The 27,646-nt window shown below is 37.7% G+C and overlaps 2 protein-coding genes across 3 annotated transcripts in view; one reads left to right on the forward strand and one right to left on the reverse strand.

Annotated features, from left to right (window-relative positions):
* Window positions 1–1,832: 1,832 nt before the first annotated feature.
* LOC103459641 (NXPE family member 3-like) lies at window positions 1,833–22,143 on the reverse strand. Of its 2 annotated transcripts, none has more exons than XM_008401394.2 (9): window positions 22,034–22,143; window positions 7,472–7,547; window positions 6,414–6,585; window positions 5,431–5,832; window positions 4,246–4,538; window positions 3,045–3,097; window positions 2,834–2,866; window positions 2,487–2,711; window positions 1,833–2,407 (listed from the first exon to the last, which is right to left on the reverse strand). In XM_008401394.2, exons 3-9 carry the CDS (start codon window positions 6,543–6,545, stop codon window positions 1,851–1,853), a joined length of 1,695 nt encoding a protein of 564 aa, XP_008399616.1. In that variant the 5' UTR covers window positions 6,546–6,585; window positions 7,472–7,547; window positions 22,034–22,143; the 3' UTR covers window positions 1,833–1,850. The 2 variants fall into 2 exon arrangements, with proteins under 2 accessions (XP_008399616.1, XP_008399617.1); XM_008401395.3 differs by lacking the exon at window positions 22,034–22,143 and adding an exon at window positions 17,693–17,908.
* Window positions 11,775–27,646, forward strand: part of LOC103459640 (anoctamin-4) — a 58,903-nt gene continuing 43,031 nt past the window's right edge. Inside the window, exons 1-2 of the mRNA XM_008401391.3 lie at window positions 11,775–12,168; window positions 15,531–15,605. Of these exons, the coding sequence (XP_008399613.1) occupies window positions 11,928–12,168; window positions 15,531–15,605 (316 nt within the window). The 5' untranslated portion in view covers window positions 11,775–11,927. The remainder of the gene's footprint in view (window positions 12,169–15,530; window positions 15,606–27,646) is intronic.

Below are 27,646 nucleotides of genomic sequence, written 5' to 3' on the forward strand. Positions count from 1 at the left end.
AGAATGTCCTTTTGATTTCATGACCCATGCAACAGTATCGCTGCTGTGTACATAGTATCACTTGAAAGAGCCACAGAAATATAAGTCTGGAGTGCAATTGTACATATGTTTTCTTCCCTTGATATTCTACTAGTTTTGTGTCACTGATAGGACATGCCGGTCTATGAAGAAACTCGTTACCGTGTTGTGTGTCGGAGCAGCAGCAATTCTTGATCTCCAGTTTGATTTTCCGCATACTTCTGTGTTGCCCAAAGGTCAGCTATTATGAATTTATCCTCAGGATTTGTTTTTTGTTTAGTTTACCTGATCAACCCACTCCATTTTATTGTTCCACCTATTTTTTTTGGTTGGGGCAGCAATTAATCATCAAACCTCATAAAATGGAATTTTTATTGAACGTAAACTATTACGATGTCATGGGAAAATATTGACTTCTTTTTCACACTGGCACGCCTCACATCATACTGCAAAGATCTGTCATAGATCAAACACTGTGACTCACTTTTTATAAGGCACAATGTAGCCAAAACTGAAAGGGAATTTAAGTGGCTTTCAGTTTGGCATGGTTGTTGATGGCCTTGCTGATAACAAGCGGCCTGGTTCAGGGTTACAGAAAGGCAGCGGTAGCTCAAATAACCGCTGGTTACTAACAAGATAAGCAGAATACCATCTTCTCGTGATCAGTAGCAGGGAGACTTAATCAAATATATGTGACTGCATCTGTAAGCCGTTGCTAAACTCCCTAGCAACCAAAACAAGCACAGAGTAGTAAGGTTCTTTTTTTATTTCTCTTTCCATTTCTTTTATTCCCAGGTGTTTTATGTAATCATCTCTCTCCGGTGTCATTGTCTGCACAACAGCTGCACTTGTAATCTGCAAGGTTGGATAATAAACCAATATGTTTCCTTATTGTGGAAGGAAACTTGCTGGCGTCTCCTGGACTTGTTTGATTTGTTGATAATAATGATAAATTTCTGTATAGGCAAATATACTTGTAATTGAAACTATCAAATCTTTATAAAATTGAAAGAGCCATTTGTGTTTAAGGGGTGTAGTTTTCTAGTGGTAAAAAAACTGCCCTCATGGCGTCTTAGGGTTGCGTAGGAGTGCAGGAGGAGATGTCACGGGGGCGGAGGAATGTCCTGTCAGACCATCAGTTCCCACACACACACAAAAACCTCGTAACAGCACCCGTGGGGTCGGTGAGAACCCATTTCTAAGACCGTGAGAAGGTTAATCTAGTCCATTAACTTTATTGTGAATAAGTGAACTGTGCTCTCGATTGATAAAAGGCTAGTTACTGAAATTCAAGAAACGTTTCTGGCCCAATAATAGCATAGTGTACATGTACAACATTTCGAGCTGAAGATTAGGAATTTTACACATTTTCTGACCTAAATTCATACCAATTTATTCAGTCACAATGACATTTGTCCTTGTCAAAAATAACAGTTGTGTGATTGTTACACCCCCCCAAAAAACTTGATTCAAATCATAAAATGTCTTATATTAATGTGGCATTTGTACCCATAATGAGTGCCTGTAAATTTATGAGCAAAACTGCAAATACTGTGAAGTTTCTAGAATTTTATATTCAACCCTTTAACTTATTGCCTCAGCGTCAATAACTTAAGTGAAATTAAATGTAGAAATTCAAAAGATTTCTGATGGTTATGGACATTTTAATTACCATTACTTCAGTGTAACCTCAATTTAAAATAAAATTGATAATAATGACTTCAGTTAGATTTTATTAGTCCGCTTGGAAAATGTATTATTATAAAACTGTTATCTGTTCACAGACAATGTTCACCACAGAAGACAATAGAAAACACATTCAAGAAAGTTCTTTATAAATTCTCTGTTTTGGGGCATATGTAAGATAAAACAACATCTATCATGTTCTCAACTATGGGAGGTTGTGGGTGGAGGCTGTGTGGCAGGTGGTGGGCTACAGACATCTCCCAGGCGTCCACTAGTTTGACTTTCATTCTTTTGAATATTGCCCTGAGGATCTTATCACGCTGTAGCGAAAACCAGTCGCTGTTGGTCAATGTCTCGTATAGCGTCAACGCTTTGGGGTTCGCGGTCCGGATGATGATAAGAGTATCTGGAGACCTGCTCAACAGCCGCATAACCGCTTTCCGAATGTTCAGCAGACGTCGGATGTAGACCTCAATGGGGAAAGTGCTGAAGTGAGACCAGATGCCAATAACTACAACTGTATTGGTTCCCCCAACCACGCGGTCCAGGTCATTGGCAATATAATGTAGATGACTGACAGGGACGACGCGAAAACGGATAGGAGGGCCATGACTGTGGAACGTCAATAAAATGTTGTTTGCATAATCCAAAGCCAGGAACGGTCCGGTTTGGTTGGAACTCCGCAGGTCAAACTCCTTGAGATCTATGGCAAAGAGAACAGAGGAGGCAGCAAAGTGAACCAGTTTAAACCCTAATGTCAGACATTTGTAATGGACACATACCTGGTAGCGAATGGTTTAAATATTCAAACCACTGTCTAATGGTGGAGTCTCCATACAGGTGGACTGCTTTGTTTTTCAGACACTGGCTGATTGCTGTGATGGAGTGAAACTGGTGAACGGTGGTGCCATCTAGTGGCCGCCAAGCACCTTGGTAGTAATAACCAGAGGGGGTAAACTGCATAGTTTTTTTTGCTACACCAGGAAAGTCCCCAGGAAAGTTGAAACCTAAATAAGTAGAATGAAAAAAATAAAAAAAGAATAATTATAAACATAATTACAAAAATTCTACATGATGTCAAATTGTCAGAAGACTAGATGTTTGCAAGCATTACTTTTTATAACTTTACCTGATCTGTAAAAGAAATCAAATTGACTCAGAACTGGAAGAAGAAGAAAGAATTAGAAGTAGATAGATTGATTAATTTTTGGCTGTAGATTAATACTCATTATAAACAATCTGCAGACAGTCGAGTTCACCTACATTTTGTCCTCATGCCCCATGCCTGTCATGTATTCAGCAGTACTGACATTATAAAGGCAGCAGTAAAAATGTTATACCTTGGATGTGTGCAGGTCCTGAAGCTGGAATGGAGACCTTCAAGTTGACACCACTAACACAAAGATGAAAAACATATCCCACATTCAGCGAAATAGACAAAAACTATTTGTTTAACTTTAGAAAAGTCAAGCAAATGTTTTCTAAAGGTGTTTTTTGTATGAGTCAGACCGAACTAGACAGCAGTTGCCCAAATTGGGAAAACTGTCCTGGGACATTAAGACTATTGGGTTTCATTTGTGTTTGATCACTTCCTGTTATTTATGCTTGTGTTAAGACATATTATTATTAATGAATCTTACTGTGTGTAGATTCATTAATACTATTTTAAAGGTCTTCTTTTAAAGGGTATCTGTTTATTCTTTGGTTTCAGTTTTACTCATTTATTCTTGCTTTCTGTTTCTTGTAGTTTTGAATATAAAGCTTATTTGTCAGGTGTTTTCCTTTGGTGCCAAAACCTCTGACTCCCTGTTTGTTCCCTACTGTGTTTATCCATCATCCATCATTTGTCTCTGCCCGTTTGCCTTCACTCATAGCTGCATCCTGTTTCCAATCAGCCATCTGTCTCAGTAATCAAACTCCTCTGTATTTGAGCTCCCTGGAGTTTCATTGTTGTTTGTGTGTAATTAACGCACTTATAAAGATACGAAGTTGGCCGGGAGAATTTTATTCATTTATTTATATTAAACAAGGGTATTGAAAATAGGGTGAGGTAAATAAATAATCACAATTTTGCTGTGTAGAAATGCGCGCGGCACCGTCTCCTACCACTTCTTTTTTGTGGTTTGTGCCAGTGCCAACATCAGATTTTTTTATAAAGTGACTCACATCACTTTTAGGCGCGTCCAGGAACCCCCCCCCCCAAAAAAACACTTTTTTTTGTCTCAAGTTCGAAATTGCAGTGTCTTCATTAAGCAAATTTATCTTCAAAATGTCAATTATAATGGAAATGCACCTTTTGTCTTTAAAATCATGTACTATGATAACGTCAATTTGTGAGCTCATCGCAGTTCTCTTAATAGAGCTTGTAATCAGTTGTGTCTCTGGTATGTTGAGTCATGAAGAACATGACTCAACATACATCAAATAGCATGAAAATAATAACAATGAAATAAAAAAAGCAAAATACATTTCTACGTTTTGTAATTTATGTTTGTGTGTGCATATCTGGAGGGGTATATATAAATGTAACAATTTTCTTACCTTTGAAAGAGCTCTTCCTCCATTGGCCTGAGATAAACTCTGAATCCTCCTTTGGAGTGGGTGATCCTGGCATCACATCTCAAATTCTTTGGCTTGTAGCAGAACCAGGGCTCGCCTGTGCTGGGATCAGTGTAGTTGCACAGCCTCCGACTTGAATTGAGGCATATGTTGCAGGTTGTGGTTTTATACACTGAACCCAAACGGAAAAAACTGCGGAAATAGATTCTGTCGGGTTGCTCTCGGGTCAGTTTTTCCAGCACGGCGATTCCCTCACTAGGGTGGACCAAAGTCACCTTGTAGAAATGAGAAGAAGAAACATTACCGAAAGCTTTAAGGATTATTTATCAGATAAACGACACAAATTGATTCAATTCCAGAATACTTAAAAATGTCCAGACATTAAAGTACAGTTCAACACAATGTCATACAGAGAATGCAGCAAGTTTTCAATGTGATTTTTCAAATTTGACATAAAAAAATAGCTTGTAGAGTGTTTTAAAACCCTGCCTAGCACAAATGCTATTTACTTTAATAGCTGCTTTGGAGGATTAAAAGACTACATGAAAGCACATTTCCTAGTTTTAAGCTATTCCTGTTTTAACAGTAGCACAACATAAGTTTTTTTGTTGAAAAATCTGCTGTGTCCAAAAAAACTAGATTTTAACCATTTTTAAGCTCTATATTATATGCTATGCTATTTAGTTTTTCCTCCAATTATCAGTAGTAATTTAGGAGATAACTCTATACTTCCATAATAAAAAAATAAAACACGCTGTGTGCATCTAAACGTGAGGAAATTAATTAGATTTTTTTGTAACATTAACTCCAATCAAGTCTGTGAAGCTTCTGGGTCTCCCTTTGTGAAGAGTCAACCTTTTTGGGGGGTTGGGGGGAGCGGGGAAGACGAAGGGAGCGCAATTTACTTAGACGGTTTGGACTTGTTTAGAGAGGAGTCAGTGATTATATGGGTAGACGGATGCTGAGGTTGGAGCCACAGGGCAGGAAGACCAAAGGGACATTTATGGATGTAGCAAAAGAGGACATGAAGTTAGTTGGTGAGAGACGGGACTACATGGAGACAGATGAATCACATTTCCCTGTAGGGAAACGGTGAAAGAGAAGTCTTCCTACATTACTGAAAAGAATTTGTGTCAATGGAGGGTTTACCATACAACTTAGTCTCACCTCAACCTGTGCGCTTCCTTCCCATAGTAAAGGGAACACAGCAGTGTAGGTACCATTGCGATGATCAAAAACTCGCCCCGCCACACCTGCGTTAAGAGTAGGGTTGTGCAGCCGAGCAAGCAGGAAGTCTCCGCCGGACGTTTTGGGGCGACCATAGAAGTCGGACACTTTTATCAAAACCTCCAGCTGGTCCCCTACAAACCAACTTCCCCGTTTGTGTGGGAGAATGGTGAAGGTACTCTGAGCAGGATCACTGGTGTCATTCAAGAAGAGGTGACGGGGCAAAGAAAGCGTTTCGGGCCAGGCGATTGAGTGTTTCAGAAAATGTGCCACTTGAGCCTCCTTAGGTGATAGTGAATGGAAGGAGCAGCTGGTTTTAGCAACACGGGTGGTGGATTTTCCCTGAAAAATAAAACAGTAATACAAATTAGCTGGCATAGCCACACAGATTTAACGTGCATCTGTTACGGAGTGAAAGCTTCTTCAAACAAGATGGAGGCTCGTATGTCTTTTACTGAACCTTTCTGTTCAGTTTTTATTGAAAAAAAAAAAAGCGACAGCTGATAACGGCAACAGCTGTTCGTGACCTAGCAACCAAAAGTCAACAAAAGCAAGACAGTGACAAAACAGAACCAAAACCTTAAGCATTCTTCAAAATAAAAAAACTTCCTCTATTCAAATAAATCATGTCTCGCACTTATCAGTCATCAGTCACTTATGCAAATATACTGAACAACATATAAGTGTAAAAAGTCACAACAGCATCAGTTATTTGTTTTGGGGTATGGAGATTTCTGTTGCTAGGTCATTTACAGACATGCGTTTCTACACCCAAGCATCTGTATCCATGCCTTTAATCACCATGTGCAATTCAAAGCTTTGTTAGCAGAGATACAGGGAGTAGTTTTCAAGCTGGATACACCTTCATAGTACGTACACCTAATCTCTACAAGTCAAATCCATCATAAGACTCACACACTCACCTTGGTTACATCACGTGTTCTTAAATAATTGTCTCCGTACATCAGCAGAATTACGACATTCAAAGTCAAGAGGAGGTAGATAACTCTGAACTTCAGGCAGCAAATGGCTCTCCATGCTTGTGGTCTCATCATCACTGATGTCTTTGTTCGATCCCAGGCTAAAATGTAAAAGCTGGAAAAAAAAAAGCAAATGTGTTATTTGGAATTATTTTCACGTTTGTTTTTTTTTGTTTTTTCAATTTGATTCTGTTTCATAATTTTTAAAAAAAAATCTGTTTTGTTTTATGTTGAAAACAAGTCAAATGTAGATTTCTCCAAAGACTCTTTCTCAGCACATTTTCTTTCTCTGCTGTTGTTATCACATTACTTTTTTTATTATTTCACATTTTGGGTAAAAATCGTACATTTTATATAATAGAGCCGACTTCAAGCACAACATTTTGTGATTTTTCTTATTTTCCTTAGATGTGTTGAGTTTGACCTCTAGCCAATTAGTGTCCAGACAATTTAAGTTATCTATTAAATTAGTCTGAGATCAGCATCAGAAATGGGAGTCTCCTCTATTATTTACGGAGACCAGCAGAGGGCACTGTAGATACTTTCAAAAGAATGTCTTTGCATCTGACATTTTCCAAACTGGAGGGTTGCAAATGGCAAGTGGATGAAAAATCTTGCATCACTGCAAGTTATGATTTCACAAAGTTCCTCAGCGACGACGGTTCACTGTTTTTCATGTAGGGCTCAGTTATTACCTGGGTTATTCTTTTCAAAACCCCAACCTGTTTGGTGGCAGGTTAGGTTTGTGCAAGAATATTGATACACACAACAGAACATCTCATCCTAGGCGCAAAAGCTCTACATGAAAAAACATGTTTTTTTTCCATTGAGCAAATTTATTTCGTAGTTTCAATTTGCACATTTTTTTTGGTCAGCTATGGATGCTAGGAGGTTACAAAAGACCTCATTAGGCCTCACTACTTTGGTTAGGGGAATGATGTAGCTAAAGTTTTTTTTTGTTTTTTTACATTGCATTCAAATAAGAGAAATCAAGTTCTTACCTGAAGGTGGTGAAGTTCTGTGTCAGGAAGAGGTCACAACTCTTTTCTGGACAGGAACAAAACCCCAAAGACGTATCTAAAGAGATCAAAGATTTTGTTTCAGGAGCAGCGGTCTTCAAGTAGGGACTACACACTTTTTTCTGCTATCAGTGCATGTCATCTGCTGTTAGGATGCGCTTCATGTCCTTCGTCCTGCTGTGCTGGTCTGCCTGCATTCCTTTATACAGCCTTTCAGTTATCTGTCAGGAGGACATCTTTGTTGGTTGACTTGTCTCTGATTGGTGAAGCGAGACTCAAGAATTCCAGCCTGTTCCACTTTAAATTGGCTCAATGGTAAACAATAGTAAAAATAATCACAAGTTTAACTTACGTTCTGACATCATTAATCTGTTGTTGGGACAGAGGGAGTTAGTGACGCTGCTAAATATTCAGTTTCAGTTTCTCTCTGTGCTTAGCATTGCTGTGTGCTTGATGCCTCCTCTCAGCTACAGGAGGGATGAACAACAGGAGGCAAACATTACCTTTATCAGTTATCACGTTCTAGATCTCTCTGCAATATTAGTTCCACTTAAAACAAGCATCTCTGCATTTGTTTTTGATGCACCTTTGATTTTCCTTAGCCACATTCTGACAAAATGAGGTGAGGAGTTTGAGTGCAGTGGGGGCGTGGCCAGAGACAGACTTGTTGGGTTGGGCTTGGAACCCGTTTAGAACTGCTTGCAACTTTTCTATTTGTATTTATAAAATAAGAAGTGAACAGTAAATTGTTGTTCTCAAAGGACCTTTTGTATTTACACATTCTCATTTAAATTCTCCACACTTAGTCCGATCGTGGACGGTGTTGAAGAAAATAACTCCTATTAGAAATTAGAACATTTTCTTAAAAACGAGGGATCATTTGAAGAGTGTCTGCAATACATTACATAAAACGTGGCACCCTTTAAGCATTTATGTTAATTCTGATGACTATTGCTATTAGCTATTGAAAACCAAAAAAAAAAACGCTCAATGGAAACAGAAAAGCATATGAGGCAGATAATCTGTGTAAAAAATCTCCCTATATTCTGCTGTCATGTCAATAAATACACAGTGCCATCAACAACAACCAATCAGAACCAGGAGGAGGGTCTTAGTGCTGTCAATCACTCTCCTGCACGTGCTGCTCACAAGCTCCCTCTTTCTCATTACTACACAGCTGGTTCACCACAGCAGAGCCGGTCATGAATGCTAATGCTAGTAAGCATAGCCACAGATGATGACAGATTAACAGCTGTCCTGTGAAGGTAAATTGTTTTTCCAACATTAGCGCATTTATCAGAGCATACATGGGCATGACTGACAGCACTAAGACCCGCCTCCAGGTTTTGATTGGTTGTTTGTGACCATTGCTTTTGACCGCACTGAGATGGAGGAGGCAGAGGAACTGGATTCCCCCCCGACAGATTATCTTACCTCATACTGTCGCAACATGATGAACGTTTTAACAAATATATTAATAGAAAAATAACAACAAAATTCTTTTGGGAAAAACATTTAAAGCTTAAGGTCCTGTAATTATATGAACTTATTCTAACTGAATGACATAACTGAACATCTATAATCATCTTTTCTTGTAGTTGTTCATCACTACTGAATCAAACAAACAGGAGAAAATAGTTGGAGATCCTTACAATATTATATATGCAGCCTGAAATGATTGAACAGCCAAACACAGCACAGCCAACACCCTGACTTGAGGCTGGACCATGCAGTGCCTCTAAATGTGGAGCATTATAAAGGATGGCTGCAGCTGTTGACTTATTATCCAGCAGATCTGGGTTATTTCCCCTGAGCTGAAGGTTCTTCCTCAAGGTGAAGAGTTTTCCCCAGCAGTGTTCCGTCAGACCTCAAGGCCAGAGATTATACTCTGCTTTCATGGGGGGGGTCTGTCTTTGCTTGTCTTAGTTTGACGTTTGACCTTGGAACTGTGAGAAGAGGGTTGGAACGTTGGCGCCTCATCATGACATAAAAAAATTCAGTTTCTCGTAGGAGGGGAGATTGACATCCTGTTTCTTTTTTATTTATGCCTCAACACTTTAAAGTAGGGATTGTAAATAACTAAAATAATTGTGCAACTTTAAGACATCAATTTTGATTATACAGACGTCAAAGGGAAATTATGGATTAATTATTCTAAGCATTAATTTTTATGAGATTTGTAGTTAATTAGTTTTCAGGTTTTTTTTTTGTTTGTTTGTTTGTTTTTTTTGCAGACTTTCCTCCAAACGCTGTACATCCATGGACATCTTCTTTAAAGCTATTTAAGTTTAGCCAATCTGTTTATAATATGTTGAAATGATCACTTTGTTAGGTTATATCAGTGTTTTTCAACCACTGTTCCGCGGCACACTAGTGTGCCGTGAGTGATCGTCAGGTGTGCCGTGGAAATTATTCAATTTCACTACGGTACCGTATTTTACGGACTACAGGCTGCTACTTTTTTCCTAAACTTTGAACCATGCGGATTGTAGCCCGCTGTGGCTTTTCTGTGGATTTTTCTTCAACCACCTGGGGGCTCTCTAGCAGGAAGTGAATCATTAGAAGTCAAAATAGTAAATCAAAGAAGAACGGCTAATTTTCATTTAAAACAAGCACATGCTAGCAGCAGGCACGATGGAGAAATGTTTTCAAACTCATATCATGCAGCTTTTAAGTTGAGGGCTGTCGATCTGGCTCTACAGGAGGGAAATAGAGCCGCTGCATTTAAGCTCGGTGTGAACGAAACAATGGTTCGGCTTTGGAGACGGAGTGCTGCGTCCTTACAGCAGATTTATTAGAACGCCGCCCTCTGCTGGGTCCTAATGGAAAACCGAGAACAGCTTCCAGTTTTTATTTTATTTTATTTAATTGAAGGTGCTAGTATGGTGCACTCTATAGCCCGAAAATACGGTAATTGGTTTTAAAAGATTTTTTGAAACTGAATTGTCTGCAAATAATGCCATCTTCAAGTTCTGCTGTAGCAGTGACTAACGGCGTAATCATGTAATGTTCTTACCACTAGATGGCAGTAGGTACAGAGCATTTTACATTAAAACGAGAATTAGTGATGCACGAATGTTACAGGTAGCGGTGAGAGCATTGAATCTAGCAAGACAGTGATGGAAAAGACAGAGAAGCTCAGCAGTAGTTGGAAAGAACATGAGTCCATTTCCCGCAACATATCTGTGTGAAATTGAGCTTCTCTAGTCTGGTTACTATAAAAACTAAAACCAGAGAGAGACAGAGATGTTGAGGAAGAGCTTTGTCTTTCTTCAATTTCTGCCAGGAAATCAGATCTGTTTTCATCCAAACATGCACAGGTTTCATTACTAGGTGGGTAAAATATACAGATATTGACATTTTGTACATGCAACTCTTCATATTGTAACAGTGAATATGAAGTGAAATGTTTCCCAAATATTGCTTCTTTCAGAATAATAATTATTTTCTGTATTCTGGTTATAAGATGCTTGTGGATTAGTTTGTAAAACACTTTGAAGTTTTCTACAACTTCTTTAAATTTAACACCACAGTGTTGTGGCTGTACAGGTGTATTTTTGAAGTGGATGTGTTAAGTGCAATTTGAAAATGTAAAATGTGATAAAAATGCATTTTTGTGTTTGATTCCTATTCAAGAGACTTTGATAAGAATGACTATATATAGGCGGCTACAGAGTATCTTTATTTCCATTTTTAGTTGGTGGCGTGCCTCGGGATTTTTTCAATTAAAACAGTGTACCTTGACTCAAAAATGGTTGAAAAACACTGGGTTATATAGCCCTTACAAAATGAGCCTGAAAAACTCCTCAATAAACATCTTTTTATGGATGTTTTTGTTTTACCTTTCAGTAACTTCAGAGGTGTCCAAAGTGGGACCTTTGTCTCCTGTGACTGCAACCAAGGAATGATCCAGTCAGCCTGCAAACTTTGTCAATAAATGAATTACGCAGAAAATAATGTAGAAAATTTAGAATCTTGCCGATTTATGAATTTAAAACTCAAAGACAAGAACTCTCAAAGTGAGTGAGCGACTTTGATTTACCCAAAAAACTGGCTTCCCTTTATAATTTAATCATTACTATAGGAACCAAAATCTTTTTTTCTTCTTCAGAAAATAGAGAAATGGTGACCTACAAACTTCTGTGTCGTTTAAGAGTTTCCAATATGATTTCCAACAAACTGGAAACAAATCCCAGTGCGTTCACTGCGACATTACCAGAACTGCGTGAAGCAGCCACGCCTGCGGTCACGCGCAAAGACCAGCATTTCCAGCAGGACACAGAGCGAGCTCAGATGGAAGCCAGGGGGTTGAGCTGAACGCGTGTCCCGCGAGCCGTGCGCGTCGCAGTGAGGAGGAGTTCGAAGCGATAGGCGGTGCGGGAGCGTCGCCTCGCCCGGCGAAGCCGCGCGTAATGTTGTGCGGACTCCGCGGAGGAGGATGCTGGATCATGAAGCGGCGGCCGACATGCGGCTGGTCCAGCAGATCGGCGCGAGCATGAAGATCCAGGGCGGCGGCGGCGGCGGCGGGGGGGAGCACGTCGGTTGCAGCAAGGTCGGAGACGGCCAGGAGGGCCAGGTCGTGTGTTTGCAATGCCAGGATGAGGTGGTGCGGGTCTGCCCGGGCAGCCCGCGCAGTCCCCGCCGCGCCTTCGCCACGCGCCTCTCATCCGGGTCCGCAGGTAAAAAAAAATTTTTTTAAAAAAGGCATCCTGTGCAGCATCCAGACTTTGATATGATGTTTTACAACTATAACTTTCACTGGAAATCAAAAGTAGTGGGACACTTTAGTCCAACTCAGGTTTATACGCAGCTGCTACACATGCACTCTAATGGCCAGAAAAAAAAACAATTATCTCTAGAGTTTGTGTCTCACTGAGCATTTAGCTGTGATGTTCATTCATTATATGATGAATTATGGATGATAGGGTTTCCAGAGTCCACCTGCTGACTTCCAATAGCTTTGGAAATAAATTACCTCTGCAGGTTTATCTGTAAAAGTGGAGTCCAATTTAATTGCTTCAGCTGGGGGAAAAATGAGCCAGTCAGTGATAAAGAAAGTCTCACTGCTGCTGTTCTGTTTGGAGGCAGCTGTTGGTGTAAGATTAGAGAATTGGAACAGGAAGTGATTTTGAAAGGAACTTCGTTTATCTTTGTAATAAGCAGTAACATTGTGGATTACTCTGTCCCAAGCAGAAATGTAAGGAAGCATCTGAAATATTCTGGGGTTTTTAAAGAACAAACTAAGTTGATTTATTTTTCTGGATTATTCCAGGAAACCCATATTGATCAATCTGGCTATGGGTAGATAGCGTCATTATTTTGGATTACTGGTTGAGTGACATTTAGAGTATTTTTGGGCTGTCACAAAGCCATTGGCCATTGTAGATAGAATGAAGGTGTACATTTCCTCCAAAATCAATCAAAATGTTTTGATTGATTTAAGAAATTTATTAGAAATTTTTTGATTTCTGGAAATTTTCTGAGTTTGAAAAGTTTCAAAACTAAATTCCATTTTTTTCTAGAAAATTTCTGATAACGTTTTTTTTTTCTAGCAAATTTTCAAATGTGGAAATTTTCACATTTTTTCTAGAAAATTTCCTAGATTAATCTTAAAATTTTCAAGCTATTTTTCCACACAAATTTTTGACTTTTGAAACTTTAAACTTTCCATGTATTTCTTAAAAAATTCTGACATTGATCTCAAAATGTATGCTTTTTTTCAGCTTTCAGCTTTTGAAACTCAGAAATATATTTTTGTTTTTTTTTAGAAAATTCATGAGATTAATCAAAAACTATGATTGTGCTAACATGCTGTCGTAAAACAAGGAATCCCTATGAATGATGGAAAAACTTTAAAAAAAGCAGCATTCATTTCAAAAACACACATTACATTGTCATTTTGTTTTGATGTTTTGTATTTAACAAAGTTTGGCACCGTTTAGGCAATTACTAATCTCTATAAACTTATTAGTCTTACTTGAGATTCCCACATCATTTCTTCAATTTCCAGAATGAATTCAGCCTTGTTGCCTTTTTAAGGGACCAGCTTTTTGACATGAACGTAGTGAAGACGAATCAGATGGTAGAAATGAAGATGAGGAACTTCAAGAACTCTTGTCAGGACAAACTGACACTGATAAAGATCGACGCATGAATCAGGAAGAGAATCAGGGCAGGGAAGGTGAAGGAAAATATCTCTGCTATGGAATATAAATCATCTGTCTGATTTCTACCCTCTTATTTTTGACCTTATCTTTGTCTGTCCTTGCAGCGTAAAGCCAACATCTGGGTTAAGAGGAATATTCCAGCAGGATTGCGAGTTGGTTTTTCTTGCGCTGAGACAGATTAATGATCACTGCAGTCTCCCCTGATAGCTGGTGTTCCACATTAGGGCTGTAGTTTTTAGTGTGGAGGTCATTTTGTTTGCTGACCATAGGATAAATGAATAATGAATCTGTTTATTCCTGTAAGTCCACAATGAAAAATGAATCATGTTAAATGTTATCCATTAAAATGACTGACATTGTGATTAGGCGTGTACAGGAATTTAAAAGTCCTAGGATGATCCACGATATAGAGTTCAGAGTGAGACGAGGTGAAATTTAAATTTTACTTTTAAAGAAAACTTCAAAGATTAAATGTATGCAGAAAAAATGCCTTTATGTCGCATTTTTACAGATTTTGCCAAAACCTTAAATGGTGTTTTTCTTATTTCCTAAATGTTATCAGATCGCAGCATAGCAACCCCTAGTGACGAGGCAGTGAGCAACGCTGCACCCCGCGCTGACTAACTGCATCTTAACACCTAAAATAATTTTTGGAGTTGAGCTTGGGCTGATAAAAAAATGTTGTTTCTGCAAAAGCAACTGTCTATTTTTCCTTTTATTATTCTTTTAAATTACAAACAGTCCAAAGATATTATTAAAGCACGAAACACTTGTAGTAAAGAACAACTTCTTTTTTTGATTTCTGTCTGAGAGATTTCACTGGTGGCTAAAAAAACAAAAAAAAACAAAAAACAAATGTGAAATATAAGACCGCAAAAAAGTAATATTTGTCAAAAAGTAGCTATACTGTAGAGAAATAAAGAACAGAGAAAAAGCAAGTATATGTGAAATTTAGTGAGCGACTAGAAACTGAAGATTAAATAATCAGCCTGACATCCTGAGCAAAATATATAAGTATTTTAATTAATTTTATTTACTGTTTACTCAGCGCTATCAACTTACAGAAGTTGGTTCATAACAATTAGCTTTAGAAAATGGTGGCAGTTGAACTTGACACCCTCCTTGTGGAGGCTTTGATATATAACACCCCAGTAGGAGCTTCACCCTTAAATATAACGCACCAAAGAGAAATTCTGCATATAATGGTGATGCTACCAAAACATGTCGCTAAACGCTGCACAAATATATAGATGATGAAAAAATATTGCATAAGGATTTGATGCACCAAATCCTTATGCAATGTTTATAAAGAAGCTGGGGCAGCACAGCTACCTTTCGTAGCAAGTTAGAAAGGCAACTTTAGATCAAAAATAGGGGGAAAAAAACATACTTTTTTTTCCACATTGATTTATTATTTTCCTGTGTCTCTCTTTAGTATTTTTGAAGCTATTAAAAGTAGTTTTGATAGCCAACATTCTTTGATCTATTGTCATATTCCTGAGTGCCCTAATCTCTATTCCCCCAACGCCTCCAAGGTTAAGAATTGTTACTCTCAGTGTAGCTTGACATTGTTCAGGGTGCTAACACTGCAGGATTAGAGTTTCATTCTCGTAACCTTGCAGGTTCAGGAATTTTCTCAACTTCCCCCGCTGGAGCAACACAACACCCAGGGGTTGCTTGACATATTTGAAACTGCGAGACAAAAATATTTCCCCTTACCTTTGGACTACAGAAACTTTTAATTGCAAGAGCATTTATTGTAAAAAACCCAATCTATGCTAGCTTTGCGCTGAGAAAATCAATATCTTCTCCTCCCGTCCCCCCCACTGTAAGTTACTTTGGATAACACACTGCCTTATTTATGTGTCTCACAGACCGTGAACCCAGCAGCAGCAGCTACAACGTCTCTTCAGGAACATTTTACAGTTGCGTCAGTCAGATCACCATCGGTAAGTTTGACAGGAACTCAGTTATTGGTTAGAGGAGGGGAAAGAAAATACTTTTAAAGTTTTGCTGTTCATGTGCACAGGCTGGTTTTGCAGTATGGTGGTATTAAGTATTGTGGAGAACACTTTTCAGCCTTCCAAAACCAAAAGGGCTCCACAGCAGCGGCCATCGCTTCACACAAAAGGTCAATTTCAGATAGATTTTCAATAAGACTGAGGTGGTTTTAGCCTAATGGAACACAAGCTGTTATTTCCAGACCTGGCACACACACAGTCTACTGTTATATCTAAAAATCCATTTTGACTAGACAAAACTATATGTGGACTATCCGGAAAGGTAATTTAAGGTATCTGCATTTACATTCTTACTAGCAGGAGTGATAATTTAACATATCTTCAGTTACATTTTGACGAATCAAAATTCACTTCAAGATATCTCAAATGACATCACCAGATCTGCAATTTATGGGTCACGCATCCGTAATTACAATTTATGATATCTCAAATGTGAAAATTACATTTTTAGATATCTGAATTAAGAACTGTGTGGAAGGCCGACATGTGCTATCACTGAGCCGTCCAAACAGCTGCCTTCAGAATTTTAGGTTCCCAGCACAAAATTGTCAGAAAATGTCACAAAGTCGAAAGAGTTCAACGGTGTATCCTATAAGGAAAATGCAAAATTTCATGAACTTGAAGACTGCTTCAGAAATCTGCAATTTCTTTTCATATTAATTCAATTCCGACAAACACAATTCACTTAAAAATAGCTTTGAAACTCTAAAAGGTCTGTCAACCCATTCCCAAGCTGAAAATAATGCATTTTCAAGTCATTATTTGCTTTCAAGACATCTGCCATTTAACTTGTACAAGACTAGTCAAATCTATTTAACTACTGTCTAAAGATATATTTACAATGTCCTGAATTATGGTGTAGTTCAAGATAAATTTAATTAGATTTCTGACTAGTCAGAACAAAAAGCGAGACATCTCTAATGTACTTTGACTCAACGGAGTTTTCCATATAACTCAGTGGTAAAGCTGACGTAATTTATACTAGTCAGTAGTGAAAATGTAATTAGAGATATCTTAATTTATTAATACGTCTACGTCAGTGACGTGCGGTGAGGTTCATAGCTGGTGAGGCACAGACTTAATAATAATCGGATTTACAAATCTAGACCCCTGCATGTTATTATTTACATAAAGAAATTTCGCACATGCGTACAATGCTGGAGGGCAAAAAGACTATTCTTTAACATGTGATGCTTAGCCGCGCCGCAGAATAATTCTGTTATCTCAATCAAACTTATACATGTAGATATTATTAATTTCGTGCTGTGCTTAACAGCAAAGGGAGAAACCGTTAAAGTACAACTCAAAACCACGTCTTTCTCGCTCTCTGTATCAGCCCAGCTTCGGTATGGCTAGATAGCCGTTACTGTCTCTTACTCTGCAGTTGTCTGGGATCATGAGCTCCCCCCAGCGATGAGTCACGAGAACTGCCTGCCTCACCTGGAATCTGTTCTCTGCCGTTTCTGATCGCTCCTCAGCACACGAAACACGTTACACACACAGATGGTGACAATAAAAACACAGTACATTAAATACATAAGCTAAATTATGGAAAATCTGTTCATACATTAAATGTTTTTAACCATTTTATTGGCAACGTACAGACAGGCGGAGCATGGAATAGCAGCCAGCACCGTTGGCGAGAGGTTGTGCAATCCCAGGTGAGGCTCAGCTCGCTGCTGCCAAACCGGCTTCGCTTCTAACTATTTGAATGGGAAAATGCGAAAATTCTGCGATTTTGAAGAAACATAACATCAGATTTGGTTAAATTAAATAAAAAATAGGTACTTTATAGTACAAACCAAAGGGTGAAAATATCTTTATAAATGATTTTATTATTATATATTATTTTTCCATGATGACAGGTGAGGCTCTGCCTCCCCTGACCGCACGTCACTGGTCTACGTCCTCTAGTCATAAACTAATTAAGATATCTGGAATGTAAGTGCGGCGAAACCGATTTTATGTTACGGCGGCCTGCCATACCTGCCCTGATTACGCCTGGACTAACCCACCTGTTTGTAAAGATGGCGGTCTCCTTTCTAACCTGTCCGGGACATAGGAGCAGTAACCCCTCGTACTTTTTTGGCGGTCCTCTGTTCCGGTGGGTAGCTACATCTTTCGTGGGAACGATTTAAAAAAAAGATAAATAAATAAAAATCCAATCGAGTAAAATACATCCGCTCCTGTGCTCCAGACTGTCAACACGGAAGTTCTGGAAGTCAGTGACGTCATCGCTTGTAAGGGTGCTCGTAATATGGCAAGCCGTTTTAACATAAATTCGGTTTTACCGTCCTTACGTTCGAGATATCTCAAATTGTTTTGTGACTAGACGTTTTAGCGATTTAAGATATCTCTAATTATATTTCGACTAGACAAAATAACTTATTACATTCTGACTGGTCGAAATGACGTCAGATTTATTATTGACTTGTATGAAGACTTCAAGATATCTAAAATGAATTACTGACTATCTGAAATACACATTTCAGATATCTACAATTAAATTATGACTAGTCATGACGTAAATTCAAAATATCTCGATTTTGTTTTGACTAGTCATAATTCTAATTAAAGATATCTCTAATGACTCCATAATTCAAGATATCTTAAATGTATTTTTGGATAGGAGAAATGTAGTTTTGACTAGTGAAAACTGAATTATAGATATCTTAAAAGCAAATCATGACTAGACAAAACTAAATTAAAGATATCTCCAATTGTAATTTTGACTAGTCAAAATTCCTTTTAAGATGTCTCTAAATGAATTCGAGATATCTTGAATTACACAGCTTTTCTACTTAAGATATCTTAAATTGACTTTCCGACTAATCAGAATGACATTACTGATATGTTGAATTAGTATTCTGTCTAGTCAAAACGTCCCAGACTTGCGTATTAATTTGAAAGTTTAATAAAGCAATGAAAAATCGAGAAAACGAAAAAAGATGTTTGAAAATGCGCCACTTTCATGTTGAAAATGGTTTGACAATAGCAATTTTAGTGTTTCAAAGCTGCTTTCAAGTGCATTCGGTTCGTCGGAAATGAATAAACAGGAAATTCTTTGCAGATATCAGAAGCACTCTTATAGATTATGAAGTTTTGCTATCTTCGCATTTCCAACATTGTCGAGCTCTTTCTAATTTTTGGCATTTACTGACAATTGTGTGCAGGAAGGCAACTGTTTGGACATATGTGTCCCGTCAAATGACAGATCCAATGACGTCATTTGAGATATCTTGAAAGACATTTTGACTAGTCAAAATGTAATTGAAGATATCTTGAATTATTATTCTTACTAGTCAGAATGTAAATACAGATATCTTAAATCACCATTCCGGATAGTCAAAATATAGTTTTGCCTAGTCAAAATGCATTTTTAGATATCTGGAATGTTATTACGGATAGTCAGACGAAACCGAATTTATGTTAAAACGGCTTGCCATACTAGCAAAAGTTTAACCCTCTTATGACCATAAAACGGCGTATTTGAACCATTATATAAAAAAGGAGTAGGCTACATTTTCGCCAAAAATCTCAGAAATGTTTAGGTTAATCTAAGAAATTTTCTAGAAAAACGTGGAAATTTCTGAGTTTGAAAAGATGAAAAAAAAATGTTAGAATTCAGGTTCCAGATTAATCTCAGAATTTTTCTAGAAAAAAAAATTAGGGAAACTGATTTCCTGGCTCCGTAGGTTTAACCCTTGTGCGTGCGAGGACTGAGGCAAACGTAGTACGGCAAGCCGTTTTAACATAAATTCGGTTTTGTCTGACTATCCGTAATTACATTCCAAATATCTAAATATGCATTTTAACAAAACTACATCCGGAATGGTAATTTAAGATATCTGTATTCACATTCTGACTAGTGAGAATAATAATTCAAGATATCTTAAATTACATTTTGACTAGTCAAAATTTCTTTCAAGATATCTCAAATGACAAATGACAATGACATAGTCGTTATTTGCTTTTAAGATATCTATAATTTAGTTTTCATTTAAGATATCTTGAATTATGCAGTCATTAGAGATATCGTTAGTTAGAATTATGACTAGTCAAAAACCAAAATCGAGATATCTTGAATTTACTTTATGACTAGTCATAATTTAATTGTAGATATCTGAAATGCATATTTCAGCTAGTCAGTAATTCATTTTAGATATCTTGAATTGAAGTCTCCATACAAGTCAATGGTAAATCTGACTTGTCATTTCGACTAGTCGAAATATAATTAGAGATATCTTAAATCGCTAAACGTCTAGTCACAAAACAATTTGAGATATCTGGAATATAAGAGCGGTAAAAGCTAATTTATGTTAAAACAGCTTGCCATAAACGTAGAGGACTGTGGAAAATGATACAAGTTTTATGTGTGTGTGGTCAGTTGGACCCCATTTCTGGACACAAGGGTTAACAATGGGGGCAGATTTGTTGGAATAGTTTTTTTCTCTCTCCCTTTAGCAAAAAAGTTAAATAAAATAATTAGGTTAAAAACTGCTTCTTGAAATTGCGTTTAATTTTTAAAAAAAAATTAATTCTGAAACAATAAAACAACTAAAGAGCAAAGCAGGAGAAATCTCTATTTAGTCTTCTTGTCTACAGCACTGTTGGCTCTGTTTGTACTTCTGCCAAAGTCGGCCACTTTAGCCACTACTACTTGAGCCATACGAGCAGGGGCGGATCTAGAAAAATACTTATGGGGTGGCAAAAAAACATCTCATTCTCACGTTTAGCTTACATAGACCTAACATTAGACTTAATTTACTTGATTTACTTGTTGCAAAATACTGTTTTTAACTTGCATTGTTTCAAAATGAGCATCATGTAGCACCGAGGCTTAAATACAATTTCCTAATGTAGTATAGTTAATTATTTTTATGTCTTTCATACTGCTGCTAATTGATGTGGACTGGACAGCGCCTATTAGTCGCTATGTGATTCATTGTGTCCAGAAAACCTTTCTATTCCAATACAGGACGAGCAGAAATCTGTCACGAGAATATTAGTAGCGCCATCATTTGTTATCAGATATACTATTAAATACGTCTTAAAATAAAGATTAGAAATCAGATTCTCTGTGATACAAATCTATAAACAGTTTAGTTTCTGTTAGTTCTGTCAAGATGCAAGAAGGGGCAAATTTCTATTTCTATTGGTCAATCGTTTTATTTTAAATATGCTGTAGGAGCCGTAGTTTGACGACTGTTATAAATATCACCATGTTTTTAGAACACAGGAGATTAGCTCAGTTTTTGTCGCTTGTTTTAGGAATTGCAGCGGCTGCAGTGCGCCACAATAAAGGTACAATAAAGCTGATAAACGGGTGAAGAACCAAACTAGACAGAACCACTTCTGATTGTTCGCAAAACCAAACATCCAATAAAAGTTCCACCAAGCCACCACTAAGGCACTGGGGTCATGATTCTAGACACAGGCAAAACAAGGTTCAATGTCCAAACTTATTGATTGTTCTTGGTGATTTATTTTCCTCTTTCACCAAACAATTACAGAGATCAAACGTTCATTTGTTCTCATGCTGCCTCTCTTAAAAACCATCGGCCCCAAACCCAAATCCCTGCTGGTCCTTCTCCAGGCCCCTGCACTTATAGAAAGTGGACTGACCCACATTACGTCCTGTCTATATTTAGAAAATAAATAAGAAAAATAAAGCAAAAAATAAATAAAATCAACAATTATTAACCTACAAATAAACTCTGTAAATAATACAAAAAATAGAAATTTAAGAATGAAGTAACAAAATTCAAATGGATAAAGAAATAAAGAAAAAATAGCTCCAACAACTTCTATTCCGCCTTTTCTCGTGTGTCGGTATTATACACAACCCGTTGCCATGGCAACCGACAAACAGCTCAGCGAGCAGAGACAGCAGAAATTACCGATCAGGGAATCAACACCAAAAACAAACATTTCCCACATAAAAAAGTAGCAAAAACACCAAAACAGAACACCCAGTCTGTTACATTATGCTGTCAAGCTTAATGTCTATATTGTGATTATTAATAAGTTTTCGCCTGAGCACAGCGGCGGTTGATTAGCTGCTCTACTGATGACGTGGTGGGCGGGTTGTTTAGTGCTAACCGAACCAAAACACACCGAACTGCGCTATCAAAGTCAAAACTATGCCAGCAACAGTTAGGCTAGTATAGTTTGAATTCTTTAAATTCAAACTTTTTCCTCACCTGTGAAATCTGAAGCCCTTATTACCATTATCTACGGTTGAATTAACTGCTAAACATTGCGTCCATTGTTCTGATTCTTTGCGTGATTGTAGTATTTTCCTGACCACCGATATTTCTGCCTCAATGGACAGAAATGGCGCATGTGTGACTTACGATGAATCACGTCATGTCCAGTCCAGTAATATATCCATCAATGCTGCTGCCTCGCGCTCTGTCTCTCGCACTTCCCGCTACTTAGCAGTAGGTGTCAGGTTACATTGTGTTGCATTCAATGTTGTCGGAAAAAAGAGTTTCATGCGCTTAATGTCCAATTTGCCATAACTATTTATTGAATTCGTTGTCGCTTGCTGGGGTTGCAACAGAGGTGGCAAGGCTCTCATTTGTGGATCCGCCCCTGCACACGAGACAATGGACTCGTTTCAGCATCAAATTAAGAAAACATCTAGCAGTTTGCCTCTTTCCTCTGAGTTCTTTAAAGCCTAATGAAGCGCTCAGTGAGAGCTTTGGAGCGTTGAGCTCTGTTGGGTTTTCAAAGACAAAGATGCTCTCTGACATCAAAAAGAGCTGGCTGTTATTTAAAAGCCACTGCTTTTGTCTTAAAGAAAAGAACCAGTCAGCATCACTGCAGCTTCTTAAGAGTTCTAATCGATTCTAATCTTGCGGGTTCTTTATTGTCATCGGGATTTACTGCAGTCCTGCAGCTCAGAGTCAGTCCCCCCCCCCTTTTTGGGCAAAGATTTGGTGAAGGACGATATAAAAATGATTTACATTACGTTGCTGACATGTTGGCAGCACTTTACAACAACTCGAACGGGCTTCACTTTAGATTGATCTTTTTCAACTTTACTATGTGGATCTCTGTGCGGATTACAAGTGGAATTTTTTTTTTTGGGCTGACGTTTTCCTTTGTTGCAAGAAGAAAAGAAAAAACTTCAACGAATCACATAAATTACAAAAATCAATTTGATTTAAAGGCTGAACATTCTGTCCCTGTAAAGCCAGAATCACTTTTGCCCCGACGAATTCCAGGGTGGCTACTTCCTTTCACTTTATTGTTAAACATGCTCCAATCATTCCATGTTTAATAAGCTGATGCTCTGCGAAGGCATCAGAGGTTTGATTAAAATTAATCATTCACTCCAGGAAGTTGCGATATGAACCATTAATCAATGCTAATTCACTCATCATACGCAAATTTCCAATTTTCATCAGTTATCGCGACTGTTCCGCAAATCTGACCAATGACCTAAACTAATTTTTTTTAAATTCATATTTTATTAGCTTACTTGAGTCAAATTTGTTGCTGTTTGTAATTTTGCTTTGTTTGTTTTACAAAATTGGTCTCTATTGTAAACGAGAGAAAACTTGCCTGAATAAAGTAAAAACAAAAGTCCTTCTTCTCTGACCAATCAGTGCGACTCGGCTGAATTCTGGCCAATCCCTTTGTCCCCTCTTCAAATTTAACTTCCTGTTTCACGACTTCTCTTGAAAGCCAAACCTGGAACTTGAAAGGATATGCGAAACGATAAAACGGTAACATTTGCTTTTATTTTGAGATTTTTTATTTTTGCAAAAACTATTGTGAGATTTTCCGTAGAATTTACTCCAACTGTTTAAGAAGTTTATGTTAGTTTGACGGAACAATATGGAATTCTTTTGCACTTTGAAAAGTCTTTAGGACATGATTTACTATTATTATTATTATTATTATTATTATTATTATTATGGGTGATATTTCAAGAATTTGCTTGAAATGCACATAACCTTATTTGCAAAGGTTATGTGGAGCAGTTTCAACTTTTTTGCATAATCAAAAGCTTTGAAACTTTGACCGCATCCTTTTGACAGAGGTGATAACAAGCAGATTTCATTTAAAAAAATAATTGTTGAGCAGGTTTAAAAAAAAAAAAATCACAAACTGATTTTTTGCGTTTTTAATTTAAGGAATTTTTGTGGTGTCACCAGTAATTTAAATTAGAAATCTTTGCTGCAAAAAGTTTGGACACCAGTAACCTAAAATCCTAAAACCAGATGTTGACAGATGCTCTGTATCTAATCTGAGTTCGTCACTAACAGGATCAGAGCTGGTTTAAGCACAAGGCTAAACTTGTTTCTCCGTACTTTTGGCTCTGAATACAAATGCAACCCATGAAAAAAGTGACAGAAATACTTAACAGTCGATATGAAACCATTTGCACTCAGAATACAAGAAATTATTGTGTTTTGATGGGGGGTTGTGTGTAAGACCTTATTATCGTATTAATCTGCAGACGTTAACCTCAGCAGTCCTCTCCAGCCCAGATATGTTACTGGGCGCCCCACATACCTGCACCTGTGTTTGGTGCGTTCACTGCTTTTGGCTCTGAGGATGTGAGGAACGTATCTGGGCCTCGCTCTCCTCTTAGAGCCAGGAGGGCACTTTTTTTTTTTTTTTTGTTTCCTGATGACTGCATCACAGATATTGCTTAGAACACACTACATCCACGCTTTGCAAGTTTTGGAGGTCGTTGGAATACATGCCAGGTGTAGGTTACAGCCGCGCCTCCTCCCTCACTGCTGTTTCCAGAGACTATGGTAGATTTTTTTTTTTTTCGTATCAGCGGCTCACACTGCTCATTAATGACATTGAAAGATCTGATCTTAATTGAATCAACGGCTGTTTTACAGTTACGCTACAGAATGCCCAAGCCACATTGTTGCAACTGTTCTATGTGAGAGAGTGTTTGGTAAAATAGAAAATAATAATAATTACGTTTCAGACTTTGAAACTTCCCTTTTACAGTGTTGCAGTGAATGCACCACCAGCTGCTTCGAAGCTGGACTGAAACCAAAGGGTTGTCTGCGTCTGAATCACACGCTTCTCCAGTTTTAGTTTTCCAGAGTTCACATCATTTTTGGATAGTTTGTAACATTTTAAAACTGCAATATGATTATAGAATAGGAAAAGACAGTTATCTGTTTATCCAGGTGATTTCATGGATAAACAGATAATCAGATGGATGAATTGATGGCTAAACGGATCGCTGGATGGATGGATAAACAAGTAGATGGAGGATGGATAGACTGTTTGATAGTTGGATGATGGATGGATGGATGGATGGATGGATGGATGGATGGATGGATGGATGGATGGATGGATGGATGGATGGATGGATGGATGGATGGATGGATGGATGGATGGATGGATGGATGGATGGATGGATGGATGGATAGATAGATACTGTAGACACTCGAATCAGATTGCAGAATGTTTCATAGTTTAAAGCTAGCTGGTTCAATCTAAACTCAACTACATTTTCACACATAATGACAACTAACATGTTCTACTAAATGGTAAGCCGTCCATAGAACAGCAGAACCTCAGACTCTGCATCAGTAACTGATCCAGCTGTACATCTGAGGCCAGGGTATCATTTATCCAGCCATCCCTGCTCCTTGCATCCCCTATCCACAGAGGGCAGTAATACGAGCTGTGGATGAAAATCGCCTTTTTATCTGTACATTTTGAACTCTAGAACTGTCTAGTAAGCAGAAACAGGTTTCCTTGTGCTATTTTTAACTTACTGAATTTATTGGCACCTCCAGCATGATGATTTGTAAAAAGCCTTGAAATAAATCCAGCTTTTAGTGCATCAACATATGACACAAAAAATAAATTCAAGTCAATCCTCATTTGATTTACTGTATTATGCTTGGCGGGGAAAAAAATCACATACCATGAAATACCTTTTTAAATGAAATCAACCCTGATGTTAATACTTCTCATAACCTCTATTTGCCCCGACTGGACAGCTCTTAGTCTTCTATTATTTTTCACAAGTTTGGAATATCTAGAAAGACAGACCTTTGATCTTTTTTATTTGTTCAATAGAGATTAGGACTGTGGGGTTACCAGAACAAGAACTTCTACAATCCAAAAAAGCCAATTCAACAAAATACACAGATGAAGTGATGTGATTCACTCAAAAGATGCTTCAACAATACAAGGGTGTGAAAACAACTGCATTATAGCACATAGTGTGTCGCCATACATTCCATGGTGGCATATTAGGGCTATTGCAGACAGAAAAATGTACATTTGACCCAAAAAAACAGAAATATTGAAATGAAGCTCAGAAATTTTCTAGAAAATGCTTGGAAATTTCTGAAATTTTTCTATCTTTTCTTTTTTTTACTTTTGGTGTTTACAAATTTCTTTGTGGTTTTTAGAAATTTCCTTGTGTTTTCTAGAAAATTTCCGAGATTAACTTAAAAATGTCTCAGTTTTCTTTTTATATCTACAATGTCCATAATACACCATCGTTAAGAGTCTTCCTTCTATCAGACTGTTTTTCACTTGAATTGTTCAGATTGTATTGTTCGGTACATCAAATGTGATTTATCATGTTCAGAGGGGCTGTGTAGACCTTTGAGAGCCGCTGAGTATGACCCACATGTCCGTCCTTGGAACAAATCCCTGTGGTAAACGTAGAGCCAAGTTGTGATCTGAGAGGCCCAGGGACTACCAGGCATCCCACTCTTCTATTGATTAGGAAGTGTGTAGTTGTTCCAAAATCTGCTGGGCTTTCTGTTTTACATAAACACACATATACACCCTGTGTGTGTGTGTGTGTGTGTGTGTGTGTGTGTGTGTGTGTGTGCGTGCGTGCGTGTGTGTGTGTGTGTGTGTGTGTGTGTGTGTGTGTGTGTGTGTGTGTGTGTGTGTGTGTGTGTGTGTGTGTGTGTGTGTGTGTGTACTTGTTTAGCTATTCTTCTGAAGACCATTGCTATCACATTTACTGACTTACTGAAGACCGATGGGTCTTATGGAGACCAAAGCCTGAACATTTTACAGTCAGTGGACCCCTTGTTTAGGGTCAGGGTCTTAATTCACGCTTTAGAGGTAAAGTGTGAATTAAAGTTAGAAATATACTAGTAATGGTTAGCATTAAGGATTACGAGTAGGTGTGGACAATGTGGACTCTATCATGATATTTTTTGGTACTATTGCTATAACAATAATACCACAAAATATTATTGTGGTATTAAATATAGTTCTCATTTGTCATCTTTATGCAGTGCTAATTAAAAATTCTAAACAATTTTATATTTAATACAGCACTTTCATAAAATATTACAGAAACAAAGCAAGACAAAAACCTGAGAACATATTTTCATCATCAAAATGCTCCTACAAAACCATTTAAAAAGGTTCAACTTTTTTTATGGCCATGTCTTTCATAGTTAAAGGAGCAGTTTGCAAGATTTAGCACCATCTATCGGTGCTGTTTGAAACTGCACCCCTTAACTCCGCATTGCGATATCTAAATTTGAAGGGAAAATTATGGAGTCTGTTAAAAAAAAGCATTAAACAGTACCGTTAGATCTGGTGTTTGGTTCGTCCTTTCAGAGCTGCTGTAGAACATCGATGATGCACAATATAGTGCAGATTCAGTGTAATAGAAGGAACTGTGTCCTTAGAGATAAGTTACCAAGACGACAAGATTATTATTCTCATGTTACTCAAAACATCTACATCCATCATGGGATGGATGAAAAGGCGCATAACATCTTTTTCTCACAATCAGAAATGAAATCATGGTAAACTTATCCTGTTGTTGGTCTCTTAGGATGACCAGAATGACCCATATTCAGAAAATGGGTTAAAATATTGACAGAGTAAGAATATTTTGATTTAAAATCAGAAGTTTGCATACATTTCCTTTGTAGAATTGCTCAAGGACAGCAATTGGCTTTGTTGTTCTTAAGCCTCTTTGTTACTAACTT

The sequence above is a fragment of the Poecilia reticulata genome, chromosome 23 (genome assembly GCF_904066995.2).
Source record: "Poecilia reticulata chromosome 23, P_reticulata-male-v2, whole genome shotgun sequence".
In the NCBI taxonomy this organism is placed as follows: Eukaryota; Metazoa; Chordata; class Actinopteri; order Cyprinodontiformes; family Poeciliidae; genus Poecilia; species Poecilia reticulata.